The sequence below is a fragment of the Rhamphochromis sp. 'chilingali' genome (genome assembly GCF_963969265.1).
Source record: "Rhamphochromis sp. 'chilingali' genome assembly, chromosome: 22".
Taxonomy (NCBI): Eukaryota; Metazoa; Chordata; class Actinopteri; order Cichliformes; family Cichlidae; genus Rhamphochromis; species Rhamphochromis sp. 'chilingali'.
This window is the reverse complement of record NC_137950.1, coordinates 30,776,235-30,794,825: the sequence shown is the minus strand read 5'-3', so window position 1 is coordinate 30,794,825 and position 18,591 is coordinate 30,776,235. Positions and strand designations below refer to the sequence as shown.

General features: G+C 50.0%; 1 protein-coding gene across 2 annotated transcripts; it reads right to left on the bottom strand.

Annotated features, from left to right (window-relative positions):
* Positions 1-1,994: 1,994 nt before the first annotated feature.
* Positions 1,995-18,422, bottom strand: heatr1 (HEAT repeat containing 1). Of its 2 annotated transcripts, none has more exons than XM_080872751.1 (46): positions 18,141-18,422; positions 17,467-17,509; positions 17,194-17,349; positions 16,891-17,107; positions 16,415-16,556; positions 16,223-16,324; positions 15,981-16,121; positions 15,688-15,899; positions 15,462-15,595; positions 15,308-15,389; positions 15,131-15,232; positions 14,850-14,967; positions 14,660-14,767; positions 14,397-14,495; positions 14,226-14,314; positions 13,952-14,148; positions 13,741-13,862; positions 13,385-13,582; positions 13,113-13,281; positions 12,885-13,033; positions 12,611-12,803; positions 12,237-12,409; positions 11,993-12,157; positions 11,482-11,721; positions 11,182-11,313; positions 10,956-11,059; positions 10,291-10,437; positions 9,809-9,948; positions 9,608-9,729; positions 7,452-7,580; positions 7,147-7,371; positions 6,923-7,052; positions 5,981-6,150; positions 5,856-5,908; positions 5,656-5,779; positions 5,378-5,518; positions 5,000-5,295; positions 4,766-4,916; positions 4,354-4,518; positions 3,780-3,914; positions 3,602-3,706; positions 3,359-3,515; positions 3,051-3,208; positions 2,796-2,954; positions 2,486-2,594; positions 1,995-2,166 (listed from the first exon to the last, which is right to left on the bottom strand). In XM_080872751.1, the coding sequence occupies exons 3-46, from the start codon at positions 17,333-17,335 to the stop codon at positions 2,078-2,080; spliced, it is 6,435 nt and encodes a 2,144-aa protein (XP_080728877.1). In that variant the 5' UTR covers positions 17,336-17,349; positions 17,467-17,509; positions 18,141-18,422; the 3' UTR covers positions 1,995-2,077. The 2 variants fall into 2 exon arrangements, with proteins under 2 accessions (XP_080728877.1, XP_080728878.1); XM_080872752.1 differs by having other exon boundaries at positions 9,830-9,948.
* Between the last annotated feature and the right edge of the window lie 169 nt (positions 18,423-18,591).

Genomic DNA, 18,591 nt, shown 5'->3' with positions numbered 1-18,591 from the left:
CAAAGAGAAAGCTCACAGCTCACTCTGCAGATCCTTTTTACCAATCTAACATGAATGATGGAGTTTATCTGAAAATCTGTCCCAAACTGAGTAAAACACTTAAACGAGTCAGTTAAAGTGACGACTGATTGTGTAAACCTTTGATAACACACACCGAAAACATTAGGATTCAAAAATAATTTTTTAAATTATGATTTAAAAATTCAGTTTTCAGATGCAGTCAGAAGCTAAAAAGGTAAAAAAACAAAACATGAAAGTCAAACTGATGACCTTTGAAGTGTCGTACAGACGTTTCCAGCAGGCCGACCATCTGTAAACACGTGGGCTCAGCGCTGGATGCAGGTGAACTCACCTGAAAACACACTGTGTTTTGAAGAACTGCAAACAGTGTCTTTGTTCTCTAAGAACTTAACGTCGTTGGTGTGAGTCAGGATTCTCCGAAGTACAAAACTATTTCCGGCACTCGTCCTACATCTGCAGTTCCAGGAAGAAACTTTGTAGAACTGCGTTAACAGCGGATGTTAAAGTCACGGAGAGTCTGACCTGATGTTATAAACTCAACCACACCACGCTGTTATACGTGTGTTTTCTTTTACCAGCTGGTTATCTGTTATTCTAGCACCTTCAGAATTCACCTAAAGGTGCTTTTTACTGTAAGATAAAGACACCTAATAATACAGCGAAAACCTCAACGGTCAGACGACCACTATATCGCATCATCGGCCCCTCTGGCCAACACCAGTAGGTGGAAGGTGAAATGTCTTGCCCAAGGACACAAGGACCAAGACTGTCCGAGCCGGGGCTCGAACCGGCAACCTTCCGGTTACAAGACGAGCTGCTAACTCTTGAGCCACGATCGCCCCGATCCATTTGACCCTTTCACCATAGTGGTCCCTACAGTCACAGCTGCTGTTTCAGAATCAGAAAGGTTTTATTGCCAAATGTTGAGCAGGTTTACAACATTAGGAAATTGCTGCGGTGCTTCAGTGCAAACATACTGTTATAAATTAAGCTTAAATAGACATGAAAATTAAAATGAGAATAAGAATTAAAAGTGCTAAGTAGATAGATATATACATGATATATACATGAGTGCAGGTGGTGATCAGTGCAAACATGTGAACACAGCGTAGGGTCATGTGTTAGTGGTGGGAACAGTCATACGGTTATTGTTCATGTGTCCAACAGCAGAGGGGAAGAAACTGTTCTTATAGCGAGAGGTTCTGGTGTTTGCTTGCATTTGTGTCAGTGTTGATGGTATACCTGCACATAAACCACTGCATTGGACACTGATGGGTCACTCCACACTCTGCCACCCACTGGACGTTTATTGTTACTACAGCTGTATGTTGTGTTTCATTGTAATTACTGTTATTTAACTCTTAAGTATTTTTATTCATCTTTTCCTTCCTGAAGATGAATAAAAATAAATAACATCAGGATTCTTAAGTGTTTTTATTCAACTACAGGCAGGAAAAGATGAATAAAAACACTTAAGAATCCTGATTGAGTTTGTCACAATTCATGCATGACAGGGTTAAATGGTCAGAGAGCCACAGTGTTCACAGGAAAACTCTTTCCTTCCAGTGCGGTCTCCCCAAAACCAGCAGATCCAACCTTTATGATCCAGAATCGTCTGAGTGAGATGAGTGTCCTCAAGCCGGCCTTTAAACTTGACCCAGGAGTTTGAGCAGAAATGCTGCGTTTCTTTTTACCTCGCTTCACCGACACATCTGTAACACCTGGAAACCACAGAGCTGTGGACAAACATCTGGGACACTCATGATTTTTAAAGCAGGTGGACACCTGTTGAAACATCATCGCCATGGTAACCTTAAAGTGGTGTTACTGATGACGGCTGTCAGCTGTTTCATTCAGTTGGCATCAGCAGGCTTCCATAGATGCCGCTGCCCAGCAGGAATGATTTGCGATCAGTGTCCACGCGTGACTCATGTCACCTTCTTTAAACAGGTTCAGAGTAAATAAAAAGCAGATTTGACACAAATGTTTATTACTTCTTACATCAAAAACATCAGAATATTTATGTTTGTGCTGAAGCTTCACACCAGCGTGCGTGTTAGAAGTAGCTCTGCAGCGGCTCTCCCAGGATGTTCTCCATCTCCTGGATCACCTTCTGGACCTGCAGCTCCACCTCTTCACACTCGTCTGCAAAACAAACGGCAGGTTTGAGCCTACGCCGTTACCTGGCCTCACAGGTGGAGCGAAGCTCCACTGAAACACGAATGTGATATTTTACTGCATTCTGTTTGCATCTTATCATCTCTGATGTCGTATTTTATCTGAACCTTTACTGATATTTCTCCATGATGGTGAAAATACGTTTCATCTGTCATGCTTTTATTCTGAAACATCTGGATCTAGAGGTTTTCTCTTGTCAGAGATGTGCTGCCCTCTTGTGGCCAACAGCTACATTACATCTTAGAGCCAACAGTTAATATGAGCGGTGTCTGTGTGTGCGCCTCACCCTCCATGAGCTCAGCCAGGAAGGGGATGGTCTCCGGCAGCAGCACCATGTAGTTCTCCTTCAGTTTGGACGCCACCTCCATGAGCATCAGCAGAGAGGAGAAACGCACCTGTGGAGGAGGAGGAGGAAGCTGCTGAGTCAATAACTAACACCAACACAGAGTCTAATTTAAAACTCTTTGTATTACCATTAATTAACTCTGCCTGGCTGAGATCAGACAGCGTCAGAGTGAAGCTTGACCGACTTCTCTGCGCCTTCCAGGCGTCGCTCGGGGCTCAGGGGAGCCGGTCAGCTGTGCAGGTGGCCTTACCTTGGTGTCAGAGTGCCTGGTCTTCAGGAGGATCTGATAGTTGAGGGTCTTCCACTGCGAGTCGTCGCCCATCGCCACAGCAAACTGCCCGACGCAGGGCACCAGGTGCTGGGTGACGCGCTGCTGGTATCGCTGCTCGCCACCGACTCGATTCTCCAGCTGGACACAAACACAGAAACCATTCAAGTTCAATGTCACCAATGAAACCACCAGTTTTGGAGAAATATTACACCCTCTGAAGTGTCTGCACCTCACCTGGTCTACGAGCGGGCTCAGCAGGGCGTCGCCTCGCTCGCGGCTCAGGAAACGCTGCGAGTCGTACAGGAAGGTCTTGTGGAGGCAGTCGAGGACGTACTGCAGCAGCAGGCAGCTCTTCTCCTCGCCATCGTCCTCGGAGTCGAAGAGCAGCGACTCTGCAAGAAGCAAAAGCACCGTCAAGCTTGGACAGCTGGGAAACAGCTGCTTTACCAACAAACAGCTGTTTAAATATTAACATTTAGATAAATGTAACAATTTACAGTTGAAAATCAATAAAAAGAGAAAAGTTGTGGATGAGGTCAGACCTGTGCTGTTGGTTTGTGTCAGCAGGTCTGCGAATGGTTTCACCAGGTTTCCTGCGAACAGCACGAAGAGTCCTTTGAGGCGGTCGGCGATGCGGTCGGACAGCCGGTAGAAAGTCAGCAGACGATCTTTACGCTCCGATTTGCTCCAGTCGAAGAGCTGCGGGACAGACGCACAGACACACAGTTATCGCCACACGGCGGGAAACTGGGGCGGCGGCTGACTCCTAGGCACGGCGGCGTTACCTTGAAGAAGAGCGGCCTGAATGTGACCTCTGACAGCTTCATCACCATGGCGATCAGGCAGTCGATCACGCAGCCCTCGACCTGCGCCGTCTTCTCCAGATCGCCCTGAAGACAAAAGAGACGCGTGAGAAAGGTAAAGTAATCTAAGTACATCTACTCAATCACCAGCTGAGCGGACCTGGCAATGCTCGGAGCGGAAGTCGAGTGCGGTGAGGAAGAAGGTGGTGAGCTCTGATTGGTGGAAGCTGAGCTGGTCTTTCTCCATGTGAGCGATGTGCTCCTTCAGGATGCTCAGCAGCGCCCCCAGCTGACTCTGCGGGGAAACGACAACAAGACGTTAACAGCTGAAAACCACCGGGAACCTCAGAGCGGGAACCTCAGAGCGGGAACCTCAGAGCGGGAACCTCAGAGCGGGATTTGACGCCGATGACCGTTTAGCGCTGATTTCTACTTTTAACGTTTTTTCTGGCTTGAAGCACGAAAACATTAAATTACAGGATATTACTGCTGCTGTTTGATTTTAGACATTTAACGAAGCTCAGCGTGAGAATTTGGGATTTTAAGTCCCTGATTCCACATTTCGGTGGATGTTTGATTTGTTCTCGTGGAGCCATTTTAAACGACTGACTCCAATAATCAGAGCAAGTGTCTTTGGATCATTCTGGAAAACTTTAAGCCAAGGCGCACACACAAACTTTGAACTTTACTCCTTCAGTAGAAAACAGTAAACACACCTGAAGCTCGACTCTCACCTTCTTATCGACCACCATAGTGTTGTAGCACCTGCTAATGGTGGGCAGTAGGACCCTGGGGGGCAGTTTGGTGGCAAGGGTGCTCCTCAGGGAGGCGAGACGGATGGAGAGCTGGGCGGAGGAGGAGGAGGACGAAGTCTCCATCAGCCGGGTCAGCCGACACACCTGCAAGAACGAAGAGGAATAACGAATAATAGAATCCCTGTGACACTCGCGTCACACTCCAGGTGAGCTGGGACCAATCAGCACGTCTCCTCAAAGCAGCAGCGACATCGAGCCGTACCATTTCAGATGAAAAAAACGAGGCGCTAGGAAGAGCGCACAGCACGATCCAATCAAAGCACAGCTCCACCGCAATCCTTTATAACCTTTGTTTTGTTTTTCTGATGCAGTGCTCGCGGGGCGGCGTTACCTGTAAGGTGGCGTCGTGCAGGTATGGGCTGATGAAGTGTGGCAGCGTCTCTGTGACCCGCTGCAGGGCAGTGACGGCGCTCAGCAGGTAGATCTCGTTGGTCAGAAGCTCCTTCCTGTTTTGGAGCGCGTGCAGTATGGCTGGCATCAACCTGCGGAAACAAACACGCGTCAGCTGACTGGAGGGCGGCTTCCCCACCTTGTCGTGTGAGGGTGAAGGACGGGCATGACAGACCTGGGTAACTGCGGGATGGCGAGGGCCTTCAGTGTGCTGACCACCTCGGCGATGCAGAGCAGAGCGCTGCCCATCACGTTCTTCTCCTCCTCTGCCGCCGCGACGAGCTCCACGGTTTGCAACAGCACGGGCACGAACGTCTCATGGTGGTCGGACCCAAAACTGCGACAGAGCAGCTTGAGGCTGAAGAGCGCCGTCTGGCGGTTGATGGCCTGCTCCGCTCCGTCCACGACCTTCCTGTGATCTTTGCCCACAATGTTCAGCAGGTCGCCGATCAGCTGGAGGAGCACGGTAACCTGAGGGCAGACAGGAAGTTGATGTCATCGTTTCATACCCAAAACACGCTCTGCGGAGAACTCTGACATCACTTCCTGTTACCTGCTGTGCATCCCACTGTGTTCTGTGCTGCAGTTTGTTGTTGAGCAGGTCCATGGCCTTCCTCCTGACCGATGCCAGCTCGTTTCCCATCAGGCCCCTCATCACCGTGATGAAGGTGTCCGTGGGCAGCAGCGCGTTCACCTGAACAAAGGTGAGCAGGTTAGAGCGCCTCTGCAGGGCGGCTTTCACTCCAGCAGCAGGAGAAGAAACTGAGGTTAACGGTGGAGGACCTGCTGTTAATGTTAACGAGAAGAGTTTAAATAAAACTGGATTCAAACCTTGTCCAGTACGTCGTAGGCTTTATTCAGCAGAACTCGCCAGAACTTGGCGGTGGGTTTGTCGGCGTTCTCCTCCACACAGCGAGCGATGCTGTGGATGTAGCGCAGGATGTCCTCCAGCAGCCTGAAACACGAACATGACATCACCTTCAACGCCACCAAACGCTCACATAACAACGTGACATCACAGCATCACTCACCTCTGCTGCAGTGGCTGTAGAGATGCGTCTATGTCATCGTCGTTGTCCGCGACCTGAAACAAAATCAAACGTTTATTGTTGTCGCACTGAGCGCGCTCCTTACCGCCTGACCTTCAGTCGCCCACCTTCCCGATGAAGCTCGCTGAGCCGAGCAGCTGAGCCGCGAATGACACGGAGAGGAACTTGAAGTGTCGCAGCTCTTTGCCGCCGTGAGCATCCACGCTGAAGATCAGCTCCTCCACCTTTTCCTCCTCCTTCTTCGCTCCTCGCCGGGCGGCGGGCCGTTTCACTGGAGCTACACAAGACAAACCCAGAAGTCCATCAGACTACGGAGGGCCAAACACGCCAAAACTCTATATATAGAATTAATGACTATATAGAGTCATTCATTCTAAATATCAAATATTTATTCAATTTGGATTAACTCATGTACTTTATACAAATTAGTTTATTTATGTTTCAATTTAAATTCAATTTCCTAAATTTTAAATGAAAGAAATTCAAATTGTTATTTTTTTTAACCATATTTACTTTTATATACATGTTTTCATAGCCATTGTTCTTTGTGGTAACATTTCTGTTTCCTTTCTTAATAATTTACCTGTTTCTTCAAGTCCAGTATTTTACTTTATTTATAGTTATTCGTTTATATCATCCTCTCTTCTTAAATTTAAAATAAATGTCTAAAATTTGAGTCAGAAATAAAAGCAGCAAATATTTTAATTTACCTTGATGTTCATTATTTTAAACATTGTATTTTTAATCTATTACTTTAATGAAAGACAGATGATTGGCTCCTGGGTGTTTCATCTGTAACAGTAAAAATCTGCCAAATGAAACACTCGGAGCGTATTGTGATAGTAAGGGATTCTCATTAATATTAATTAAAATGTAAATGAAGTAAACTGATAGACGAATCATAACAAAGGAAATAATTCTGAAAGGAGTCAGTTTCACATTTTAAAAATACAATTGTCATCACTTTTTTCTTTCGATTTGGCACTTACAGTCCTCCATACAAAACATGATTATGTTATTGATGATGTAAAACTTTCGTTTTGTTTTACCATCCTCTTTGTCGTCTGGCAGCTGCAGCAGGAAGTTCAGGATGTTGATGAGCGAGGTCAGCTGATCGCTGATGTCAAACTGACAGCACAGAGAAATCCAAAAGTCCACGTCTCGCTCCAGCGCTGCATCCTGCTCACGAAAACACAAAATAAACTACGTTAAACACGCAGAGACACGAAACGACGCGCTAAACTCCGAAGAAACAGAAGCAGGCGATTGTTACCTTCTCGCTGGTGGAGCCGGCGCTCTGTGTGGCGTGCAGCTTGAACAGGAGCAGCATTAGGACCCAGAGGAAACGGGCGGGACCCAGCGTGGTCACCAGCTGAAACAGGATTGGCAGCCGCCGGTGCTCGGGCACGTGGGGGAGCGCGTCAGCAAACACGTGCATGATCTTCGTCACCACAGCCATCACGTGAGAGGCGGAACTTCCATCAGAAAGCTGCTGGGCCTGTTGGAGGAGCGAGGAAGAGTTATTGCCACGCCACTCGTGTATAACGGGCATGTTTGTCGGCTCCGTCGCCGCCTCACCTGGATCAGAGCAGGTATGACCATCTGCACCGTCTTGTCGATGACTCTGAAGCTGTAGGTGTCGTCCAGCCGCATGATGCTGGCGCCCATGAAGGTGAAGATGGGCATGATGTTGTGGAGGACTTTCTCCTGCAGGAGGAACACGAACGCGTTTGTTTTCTTGCTATTAAATAAATGTTGTTTATTTTAATTCCCATATTTATTTATTATTGATTAATTTCTTTCCTTTAATTCTTCTCTTCTAAAACAAACCTGATACTAAACGTACCAAAAATCAAAATTACTGCTTTATTTCTTTTATTTGTATCAGTTGCTGTAACTGCATCACTAACTGCTTCTCGTGTTTCCTTCTTTGGGTTCATTAAATTATAATTAAAAGTAAAAATAAAAAAAATAAGAAACAATAGTCTAATATTTGTTTAAAATGTTGGCTACATTGGTCCTCCATATCCATCAGGACATCAATATTTTTTCGTTTGTTTAAACCAGGCACGCGAAGGGTTAACTGATGGCACGACATAGCGGGACTGGCCATCGGACATACCGGGCGTGATTTTTCGCTTTTATGGGCCGATGATTTTTTTTTTTGCAACGGTATTATAGGTGGTGGATTGTCCAGATGCAGGTCGATGTGTAAAAATAACTCAGCTGTTTGCTGGTGGCTGTGGCGGAGCTTCTACAGAGGCCAGCAGGTGGATGAAGGGAGGGGAGGCAGGAGGAGCAGAGACCCGAGGCGGTGAACTGAACTCCAGGTAAGAAGTTATGAGCTGCAGTCTATCTGGGTCAGATATGAACCAAGTTTAGTTTATTTTCGTTGTGCTGACTTTTTACAGTCAGTTACAATAACTCGTACTGCTACTAGCTAGCATGACGGAGTTTCTATACAGCTGGGTGGTGCTATGATGTTACTGATAGTGAGCTTTATTTTATTCATAAGGTTAGTTAGTAGCTGCCAACCGTGCCTCTTCTTCTCTCATCCTCCCCCCTCTCTCTCCTGTTGCTACTTCAATCATGAAACTGATCAGTGATCAGCTGATCGGCTCTCTTGTTTATTTATCGCCCACTTTGTGCCAGAAAGAAGAAACCAGCTGATGTCGTGCTAAACAACAGCAGCACGTTTAAGCTTGATCAGCTGTTGTTAGAATTTATTTAATATTAATTTCTAGTATCAGCTGATGTTTGCTGGAGCCACAGCTGTAAAGCTGCTGGTCATGATGTGGGTTTGGATATGTGGTGAGAGGGAAACATGAAGATGAAACCAGGAGATGTCCTTACTGAACCATCAGAGCTGTGATGGAGAAACAGGTTTACCTTTTAGGTGACATGGATGAGTTGAAGTTATGAACTGTTTCTGAGAGACAAATAACACCAGGATCCTTTTCTAAGTAGCTGACAGCTGGTGACTGTGCAGGGGCGGATCTAGCAAAGTGTTGCCAGGGGGGCAGGTAGGGCATTAACAGGGAGAGGGGGGCAGCTGGAACCCACAGCTGTGCGTGTTCATGGAGCTGCATGTTCACCTGCTGGACGTCACTACCTGACAAGTTTAACTCTTCAGGACATTGCAGAGGCCTTACTGACAGTGTTTGGCTCCACATGTCTGTGTGAGCAGGTTTTCTCCCACATGAGTCCTCAGGCAGCCTCTGAATGCTGGACACTGGGAGCCCAGAGATCACAGTAACATGTGTGTCTCTGTGTTAACAAACATGCCATACTGGCCCCGTTTATTTTTCCTATCATTGTTGTGAGGAGACCATAAATAGCATTTGCATTTGCTGTTGTGGATAAAAAGTCTTTTTTGTTTCAAACTATCTGATAACTATTCGCTGACAGCTGCAAACATCTGTGAACAAATATGATCCTATAACGTGTGTAACTGTTCATATAGAGCGTTATTACATTTAATGCTAATGCATCATACGGCACACTGGCTTCTGAGGAACGTTTAGATGCACTCATCAGACAGGTTGCCCCTGATTTAAACAAACACTTCTGCCGCCATGATGTCATCACAGACGTGCAGAGGAGCTTCAGTCTCAGGGGGCGGGACTTAGACCGCTCTTTGTATCAGTGACATAAAACTCTCAGCTGCAAACAGAGACGGAGGAGGAAGAGCGAAGGTGGTAGTGGACAGACAGAAGAGGAGGTGGAGCTCTCACGGGGAAGATGGCGGCGGCGGTGCCCAGCAGCAGCAGGGCGTGGTGGTGAGTCTGCGGCACGTCGGACGTTCGGATGCACTGAACCACGAGCTCCACGCTGAACTTGTCTTCATCCAGGACGTCTGCACAGAGCGAGGAGAGCGCAGTGAGGCAACAAACACACACACACACACACCTTCATCATCCTCCTCTGACACCCACCTGCAGCCACAGCTCCTCCACCTGCAGCCACAGCTCCTCCACCTGCAGCCAGTTTGTGGCAGATGTTGAGCAGGCAGCTGAGCAGCAGCTGCTTGGTGTACTCCGTGTTGGCGTTCTCATCGGAGCACGGCTCCATGCTCCTGACGACAGACGGAGTTATTATTACTCAAGTGTTTGTTTTTCTTTTGTTACTTCAGTTGCATTTCCATGTTTGAAATAAAATTCTATCGATCGATTTTTCATCTTTTTGTTACTCCTGTCTTAAATAAACAAACAGAAGAAGAAAAAACTCCACTTTCAGATTGGACCTCTCTGCAGCCCGGAGTCAAAATCCTGCTTCCACTTCCACACGACTCCAAACACGGATCAAATCCACACGAAGTCCTAATGAGGACTTTACTACAGCCTTCATTCTTCTTTCAGTTTAGATGAAATGACAAAACATGAGAAACTGTAGGATGTGGCGTTTCCTGTCATGTTACCTGGCGAGCAGCGAGAACAGAACCGGCACCAACACCTGGGCTCTCTTCACTTTCTTCTTGTGCTGCAGCAGCTCCAGGATCAGAGTGACTCTCCGCCACGACACAGCGCCCCCCTCTGGAGCCGCACCGCTGCTCTCCTGAGGTTTCCTGAACACACGCAGCGGTTCACACCGATCACTCATCGTGGACGCGCCACGCTTTCAGGCTGAGGCTGCTTCTGGAAAATTGTGGCTCAACTAAAAGCTGAAATGTTCTAGATTGTCGGGATTCGTCCTGAAACTATCAGAAGGAAATCAGACCTGTTACAGGGTGTAAGTGCAGATCGGGGCCCGCAGGCTGCACGGGCGGTAAACAGCTGACGTCAGCCGGTTTAACTCATTTCTATCAACTTCAGTTCAATAATTACATCATTAAAATGGAAGGACGAGAAACGAGACAACAGCGCCACCATCAGAGTCAACCCTGAACTACAACATTGTTTTCAAGCAGATCGTCATCAAAATCAGTAAATAAGCACAGGAGCAAATCTTCGTGTCGCGTTGCACAGAATGATCCGCCTACAACTATTAATTTGATTCGTTGTTTTCAGCTGCAGAAATCCGTGTTTGTCTGAAGGGAAACTGGTCCGATCACGTGACCTCAGGAACGCTTCAGGGCGCAAATACCTCTGCGACAGTCGGCTCCGCCGGGTCTGCTGCACCGTCACGCTGACTTTGGGTTTTTCTGGAGGAGCGAGCTCATTGGCCAGCAGCTGACAGTCAACGACGACCTGAGGCGAACGCAAAGGTCAAACGTTCAGCGATTCATCCCCAAACAAACGACCGTTTCACTATCAGCCATCTTTCTTCTTTCACGAGAAAGAAAAATGTTGAGCAGACGATCTCGGCTCACCGCTTTGAAGACGCTGCTGATGGTGTTGGCCACCGCCGGACTCCTGCTCTCCACCAGCAGGTCAAACATGGCCGACAGCAGCTTCTGCTGCACCGCCTCGTCCGCGAGGGCGGAGAAGAAGGGCTTTGTGATCTGCAGGAACACGCAGAGACGTCTGAACACGTTAAATCATCACCCGTCACTCAGACTTTAATCTGGGTTTGAAGTAAAGACTGAATAAAAGATGGACAGCATCACTGTGAGCGTGCACTCGGGTAGGGTTAGTCCCCGTCCCCCGATTGGTGGATTTGTCCTCCTGACCTGCTCCAGAGCGATGATCTGGCAGCTCGGGATGCCAGCGTGCTGCTGCGTGGAGGTCTTCAGAGCTCTGATGAACAGGTCCAGGCAGTTCTGGTCTTTGGCCAGCAGGGGCGCCGACGCCTCGTTGTACTTCCCCAGGACCAGCTGCAGGAGCTGCGCCTCGGCCTGCAGCAGGGCGGGCGTGTCGGGGCCGGTCTCCAGGAGGCGATCGAGGACAGGAAGCAGGCTGGAGAGCTCTGACTGAGAGGAGGAGGAGGACGAAGAGGTCAAAGGAGACACAAAGCATGGCTCTTTAGACGAGGACGACATGATCAGACTGAGGTTAGATAACAGCACCATCAATGCTTCTCTCTGGCTGTGCGTCACGGCGCTCACGATAACGCCGCCATCAAACACGACACACCAGGAAATGGAAACCGTTCAGCTTCAAAGATCGCCAATCTGAGTCCGGCTCTAAAACAAAGACGTCAGCGGCGAATCCTCCGTTTCAGACGCGGTCCCGCCCACTCACCTGTCCGTTGACCTCGCTCAGCGCTCTCAGCAGGGCGGCGGCGATGTATGACGGGCAGCTCGGACTCTGAATGCTCCTCACCAGCAGCTGCATCGCCGCCGCCAGCTTCTTCTGCTGCGGCTTCACTTTACTGGATGATGACTCATCGTGCAGCACGCCGAGAACCTGCGGGCAAAACAGGAAATCAGAACAACAAATACAGGAAGTCCAGATTTAAACCAATCAGCTGTTTCAGAGTCCTCACCGTGCTGAGGTAGGACGGGTCGGCGGCAATCTCCTCTGATGTCGACAGGAGCTTCTCTGTGATTGGCTGGAAGGGGGACGTGTTGGCTGCCGATAGGCTCTGCAGGACGCTGAGCGCCGCCCTCCGGACCTCCCGAACAGGAGACGTGAGACAGCAGAGCAGAGACGGGACGACTGAGGGACACAGACACACGCACACACGCACACACAGACACACACACACACATACATTTGTTTTAATAACCTCGTACGTCATCAGCGCGTCTTCCAAACTTCGGACGTTTCATGAAACGTTAGTTTGAGGTTTGTTTACCTGAATCGACCTTTTTAAAAGATTTGTTACATTTTTCTTTTTTCTATTTTTGTAAATCTCACCTGGTGAGTTGGCGGCCGCCAGCTCCTTCAGCTTGGAGGCGGGTTGGGTGCTCAGCAGAGCTCCGCCCATATACAGTGCCCGTGTCTGCAGGACGGCGCCCACCTTCGCATCCAGCTGGTCTCCATGGTTACTGGTGTATCCCCACAGCATGCACAGGAACCTGAAGAGCACGCTCGGTTCGCGCAGGTGGACCTGAGGTGACGGTTTCTCAGGTTAGCGGCTCGCTCCATCACGCTGAAACATCATGTCTGCTCACAGGAAATGATGTCATACCTGGACGAGCAGCTTCATCAGCTCTCTGAAGCTGTCAGCCGTCGCTCCCTCGGCGGCGCCGCTCATGATTATGCTGAACAGGCGGCAGATCAGACCCAGGTAACAGCAGGTGTTTGTGTCGAGCTTCTCTGGGTTCCACCACGCCGCCCCTGGAAGACAATCATGTGACCAGTCAGCTGACCGGTTCCCTCTTCTACCTCAGCTCTCACCTGCTCTGGGAGATTTTACCTTTGAAGGAGGCGTCGTGACACTTGAGGCAGGAAATGAAGTCTCGGAGCAGAGCGACGAGGACGAAGCCGTACTCTGCGCCCGGCTGCTGTCCCTGCGCACACCTGCTTAGGTAGAGCGCCGCCGCCTCAGAGAAGGAGGTAGGCACGAAGACGGGACGCTCAGCTTCCTGTTCAGAACCAACACCATCCATCAAAACACGTCGCCGACGATCCTCAGTGCAAGCGGGCTCTGTTTAACTTTGTGTTTATGGATGTTAAAGGCCGACCGACCTGTGACGCGTCGCTCCTCACGACCTCCAGCAGGGGGCGCTCCAGGAGCGCGTAGACCCTCTGAGCGGTGAGCAGGTGCTGCGTCTCGCTCAGCTCGCCCAGACCAAGCAGCAGCGTCCGGGTCAGCACCAGGAACGCCGCGCGCTCCCTGAGGCTGGAGCGTCGCTGCTGCTCCACCAGCACGGCGAGGTTCTCCAGCTGAGCGCGACACACACGGAAACCATCAGCTGACAGACTCACAACAGATCAGTCCGCTGCTGAAAGTAGTCCCAACAGCACGGCTGCCTCGTGACTCAGACACGTTCATGCTTGAAAACGTTCACGTGAGCGACACGAGGAAAGGCGTCTGAACTCACCGCGTCGCGCCTGGAGAAGTGCTCCATGTTCGCCAGGTTCTTTGTCAGCGTGGAGACCAGCCGCTCGTTGGCCACACCCACAAAGTCGGGCTCAACGCTTCTCTTCGTCACGTCATCGAGCTCTGTGTGATGCAAAAAGTTTCAGACACTGACGAAATGATGGACAGAACTGCTTTTATTGTGAAAGCGCCACAGGAAATGGGTCTGTTACCTGGGGCCCAATTCAGGGTGAGCGGGTGATTGGCAAGGAGGGGGGACCGGGCGATGCGGCGGGCGAGGTCGAGCTGGGTCGAGGTGACGACCAGGAACGGCAGCAGCCTCCAGCCCGTCCTCGTCACCAGCTCGCCGTGCCCCTTTCCCATCCGCGGGTCGGACAGTAAACGCACCACCTCTGTCAGCACGGGAACCCTGGAGGAAGGAGTCTCAGATTTACAGGAGGTTCATGAAGGCATCATTAACAGCAGGGAAAATAAGCTTTCACTGACCATCGCTCAGCCTCCGGCAGATCGGCTCTGTGCAGCAGAGACAGCAGACACGAGACGGCGTCCTCGCGGTCCACAACGTCAAACACCACCTGAAACACAACGAAAACCGCCATTAACCACAACGCCATCAAGCAGAACACCATCAGACCCGTTAACCATCGTCTCACTGACCTCCAGGACTTGGAGAGCGGCGGCTACGACCTCCGGCGATTCGTCCTTCAAACGCTCCGTGACGGCGTCTTTCAGGAAGTCGTCATCCAGACTCTGCTGCTGCTCAGAGGAAACACGACCCTTAATATGTGTGGTTAAAAATGTCAGCCCGCTCAGGACCCGGAGCAGAGCCCTGAGGCGCCCCAAAGCTACACAATCACCTGCCTCAGAGGTCAAAGTTCACCTGAATGAAACAGACACAGAGGATTAAACAGGAAGTCTACCTGTCCAGCGGCGATAAGGTCCTTCAGGCGCTCCACGGCCGAGACTCTGACCGACGGCTGAGGGTGTTTCAGGCTGAGCAGCAGCGACGTGTCCGAGTCGCCTAAAATCTGCCGACGCAGAAGGAAGACCGTGAGCTCAGAGAGACGAAGACGCCACAGTTCACCTGAGCGACGCCGTTTTGTAGCTCACCTGATGTTTCCCGCTGCTCAGCGACAAAGACAGAAACCGGTGGAAGAGCCGTTTCTGCGCCGTGCTGCCGATGTCGGTCACATGACCTGCGAGGACGCCGTCCAGAGCTGCACAGTACCTGATGGAGGAGAAAACTTAAACGCGGCTCCGCCCTCTGTATCCCAGAACAGCTGCGGCCGGCGGCCATGTTTTCACTGCTGTTTGCGTGCAGACTCGTTTACCTGAACACGGTTCTGCGACACCTGTGCTGAACCAGGAACTATATATTTACTCGTACGTACTTGGACTCGAACAGGCGCACCAGAGGCAGCAGGCGCTGGTCGAGGGCCGACAGCTCTACAGGTGAGCGCTCGCTCTGACTCAGATACTCGTCCAGCAGCAACCTACGGGACAAACACGGCAGCAGTGAGAAGACGTGTCGCGTGATTGGCTGCGTGGTCGGCTGAGAGGAGGCTTACCGGGCCGCGGTGTGGTCCAGGTCTTTGGTCAGCAGGACGGACTCCAGGATGGACTCCAGCACTGCGAGCCGGTCCGTCTCACCTGTGACACAAACTCAGGTCAACTCCACCTGCGGCGCTGTAAAGCATTAGACGTACATGCAGCAGGCCTCACCTGAGCTGCTGATGAACACGCTTTGGACCAGGTGAGGCAGCAGGTAGCGGAGCAGAGGGCTGACGTCGTGAACCGCCGCCATGACCTGCAGCGTCGGCACCAGCGCCGCCATCGAGCAGAGACGGCCGGCGGCTCTGAGCACACGAGAAGGAACAGACAGGTGAGAGGACGTCACGCCTGGACAGAGCGTGCCCGAAACATCACGACCAGGCGGCGTCTGTCCTACCTGGGCCCCACGGCGCCCTCCTTCTGGTTCTGCAGCAGCACGATGAGGCAGCCCACGCCCTCCTTGGCGAGGACGGGCTCTTTGATCAGAGACTTGCTGATGTGCACGGCGAGGCTGTCCACCAGGCTCGCCTCCATCACCACCTTCACCGCCAGCTGGCACACGATCATGTAGGTGGCGGCTTTATAGTCCGCAAGCGACGACTTCAGACCCTGAGGAGGCAACGACATGTGCGAGGTTAAATCTCACGTCACCTGTCGGGTCGGGGTCATGTGAATAATGGCGCACGTTACCGTCTGCACGTATGGCAGCAGCTTGGAGATGATGGTGTTGGACACTCTGTCCACGGCGTCCAGGGCGGGGACGATGGTGCAGGCGTAAAAAGAGAAGATGACTCTGAGCTGGGAGCAACTTCCCGAATGTCCGGAATACGCCTGCAGAGGAGAAGGAGAGCAGTGAATGCAGGTAACTGTGCAGGCGTCCCGAGAGCCTCGCCGCGACGTCGACAGGTAACAGGAGGGGTCAGGGAGGTCACCTCGATGGACCGGGTCACCAGGCTGCAGATGAAGTCCATGAAGCTCAGGTCAGTGTAGCAGTGAGCGATGAGAGTTCCTCTGGATAACGGCACGCCGGGTTTCTGAACAAACAACGACAAACAAAACGATTTCACGTCACTCTGATCAGCAGACGGACCTCACAGGCGCTCCAGCTCAGGCGAGTCACCCACCTGCAGGCCGCGCAGCCAGTTCCAGCGACTCGTGGCGTCGCTGATCTTCAGGAGCTGCAGGACTCTGACGAACACGTTGGTGTCGTGATACGGCAGCGCGCAGGCGAGCAGGCTGTCGGCATTGTACAGCTGGATGTGGAAGCTGAACACGGGAAAACACGGAGTCATCACGCGAGTATAAAACAGGAAACAGAGTGTGAAGGAGAGCTTCTGTGCACATTTAAGGTTCATCTAGTTAAACATCTGTTTGACTAATTAAATACGAAAAATAATCGTCAGCATTGCCATAAATGTGTTAATGAGGCGTCAGCGCCTTAAAGCTGCCGTTTCCTGAAGGACTGTTTGCTCCAGTGAAATCTTAAATCAGAAGTTTTCTGAATGGACTTTGGTTTGTTTTTCATTTATCTAATGAGTCACTGTTCAAACACAAAGTGTCATTTTCTGTATAACTGAGCTGCGACGCCTCAGTGGCTTACCGGTGAACGAGCCACTCGATGCACTTGTGAGCCGGTTTGAGAAGGAAGTATGGGCAGAGGCGGGTGAGGAAGAGCGAGATGCCGGCATCCAGCTTCTTGTTGACCTCCTTGGATTGGATGCTGCGCTCCAGGGTCGTCGAGGCGGGACTGAACAGGGTGCTCTGAAACTCCAGGAATGCCGGCTCGATTCCCAGTAGCTCCTCCAGCCCGGTGCATCCTGCACGAGGAAGAGGACAGACAGGATGAAGGTCAGGGAGGAAACGGGCTGGAACAGGAGAAGAGGAAGAGGAGGGCGGGACTCACCGAGGGCGTAGAAGGTGCTCCTGTCCATGGACGCTGCCTCTTTGGGGTCAAAGAGGAGCGAGGCGACCTCTCTGCGGGTCAGCAGGTTGGCATCGCTCTGAGGCAGCGCCAGCCTCTTCAGCTGGTGAGCTAACGACGTCATGATGTACGATGAATCTGACAGACACAAAAACAGCCAAATTCTGATGTCAGTCTGAGGCCTCTGCACAAAACTTTATTTAAACAGCAGGAAAACAGTTACATGAATCTTTAATAAAAAATAATCAACATCACCTCCTTTTTCTCCGTGTTTGTCTTAAAGGGGGAAACCTTAAATCTGCAGATTTTTAAAGGGAGTTTGGAATGTAAATTACACAGCAGATGAAAAAGGGTCACACACAAACACAGAAACAGCAGGTTTGAAATTTACATGTTGGATCAATATTACGGTACACGTGATTAGCAGAAATAGCATATTGAACAGCAGCTGTGCAAAGACAACTATTAAAACCAAACAACTGAATAATAACTTTTTTCCTCACGAATTTCAGAGTGACTGAAGAAGTGAAAGTTAAGCTCACTTTTACACAGGGCTACATTGTCTTTTAAACAAAAAATCTTAAATCTAAAGTATTTTTAAGGGACAGATGAGCCCGTTAATAATCAGGGAAACGTGGTTCCTCTGCAGCTGCGCGTTAGTAACAAAGTTTCTACACCATTTAACTCTTCAACATCAAAGCCACAAAAACTCCGGAATTATTTATTTAAAAGCCAGAAAATCATATTTAAGTTGTTTACTGACAAACTCGATCACAGCCGACTTTAAAGCCAGATCGCCTTCTGTTAAAATACAGATTTTAATGAAACGTTTACATGGGTGGGCGCGTCCTGACATGAGCGGAAACGTTAAATCTGCCGTTTTCTGAATGAAATTCTGCATGTACAATAACTCGAGACTTATACGTTACCTCGCTTTCTGAGCACTCTTTTCGGTCAACGATCCAGATTACATGCAGCTCACAGAGAGTTTAGACTTATTCCGCCCGCACTAACACGCGGCGCTTTTATCGGGTCACAGATTAACTCGCTGTGACCGGAAATACGCGTCAAATCCAAAAAGCCTCAAAGGCTCTCCAACACTTTCAAACGTTTCAACATTTCACCGAAAAAACACAAAACTCAAACCTGAGTCCTCAAACAGCACCGACACACGTGCGTACGGTGCTCGACGTGACCGGGATCCTTCTACATCCGGTTCACTCCGGATGTTTTCCTTTTTTTCCCCCCAATCTTTGATGACGACGCGAGATGATTCACCCCATCTACTTCCGTAAACTTGTTTTTAACAATCCGAAGAAAAACGCTTTAAAATCAAATTCAAATATATTCAGTTAAAATAAATAAAACTGAATCAATTTA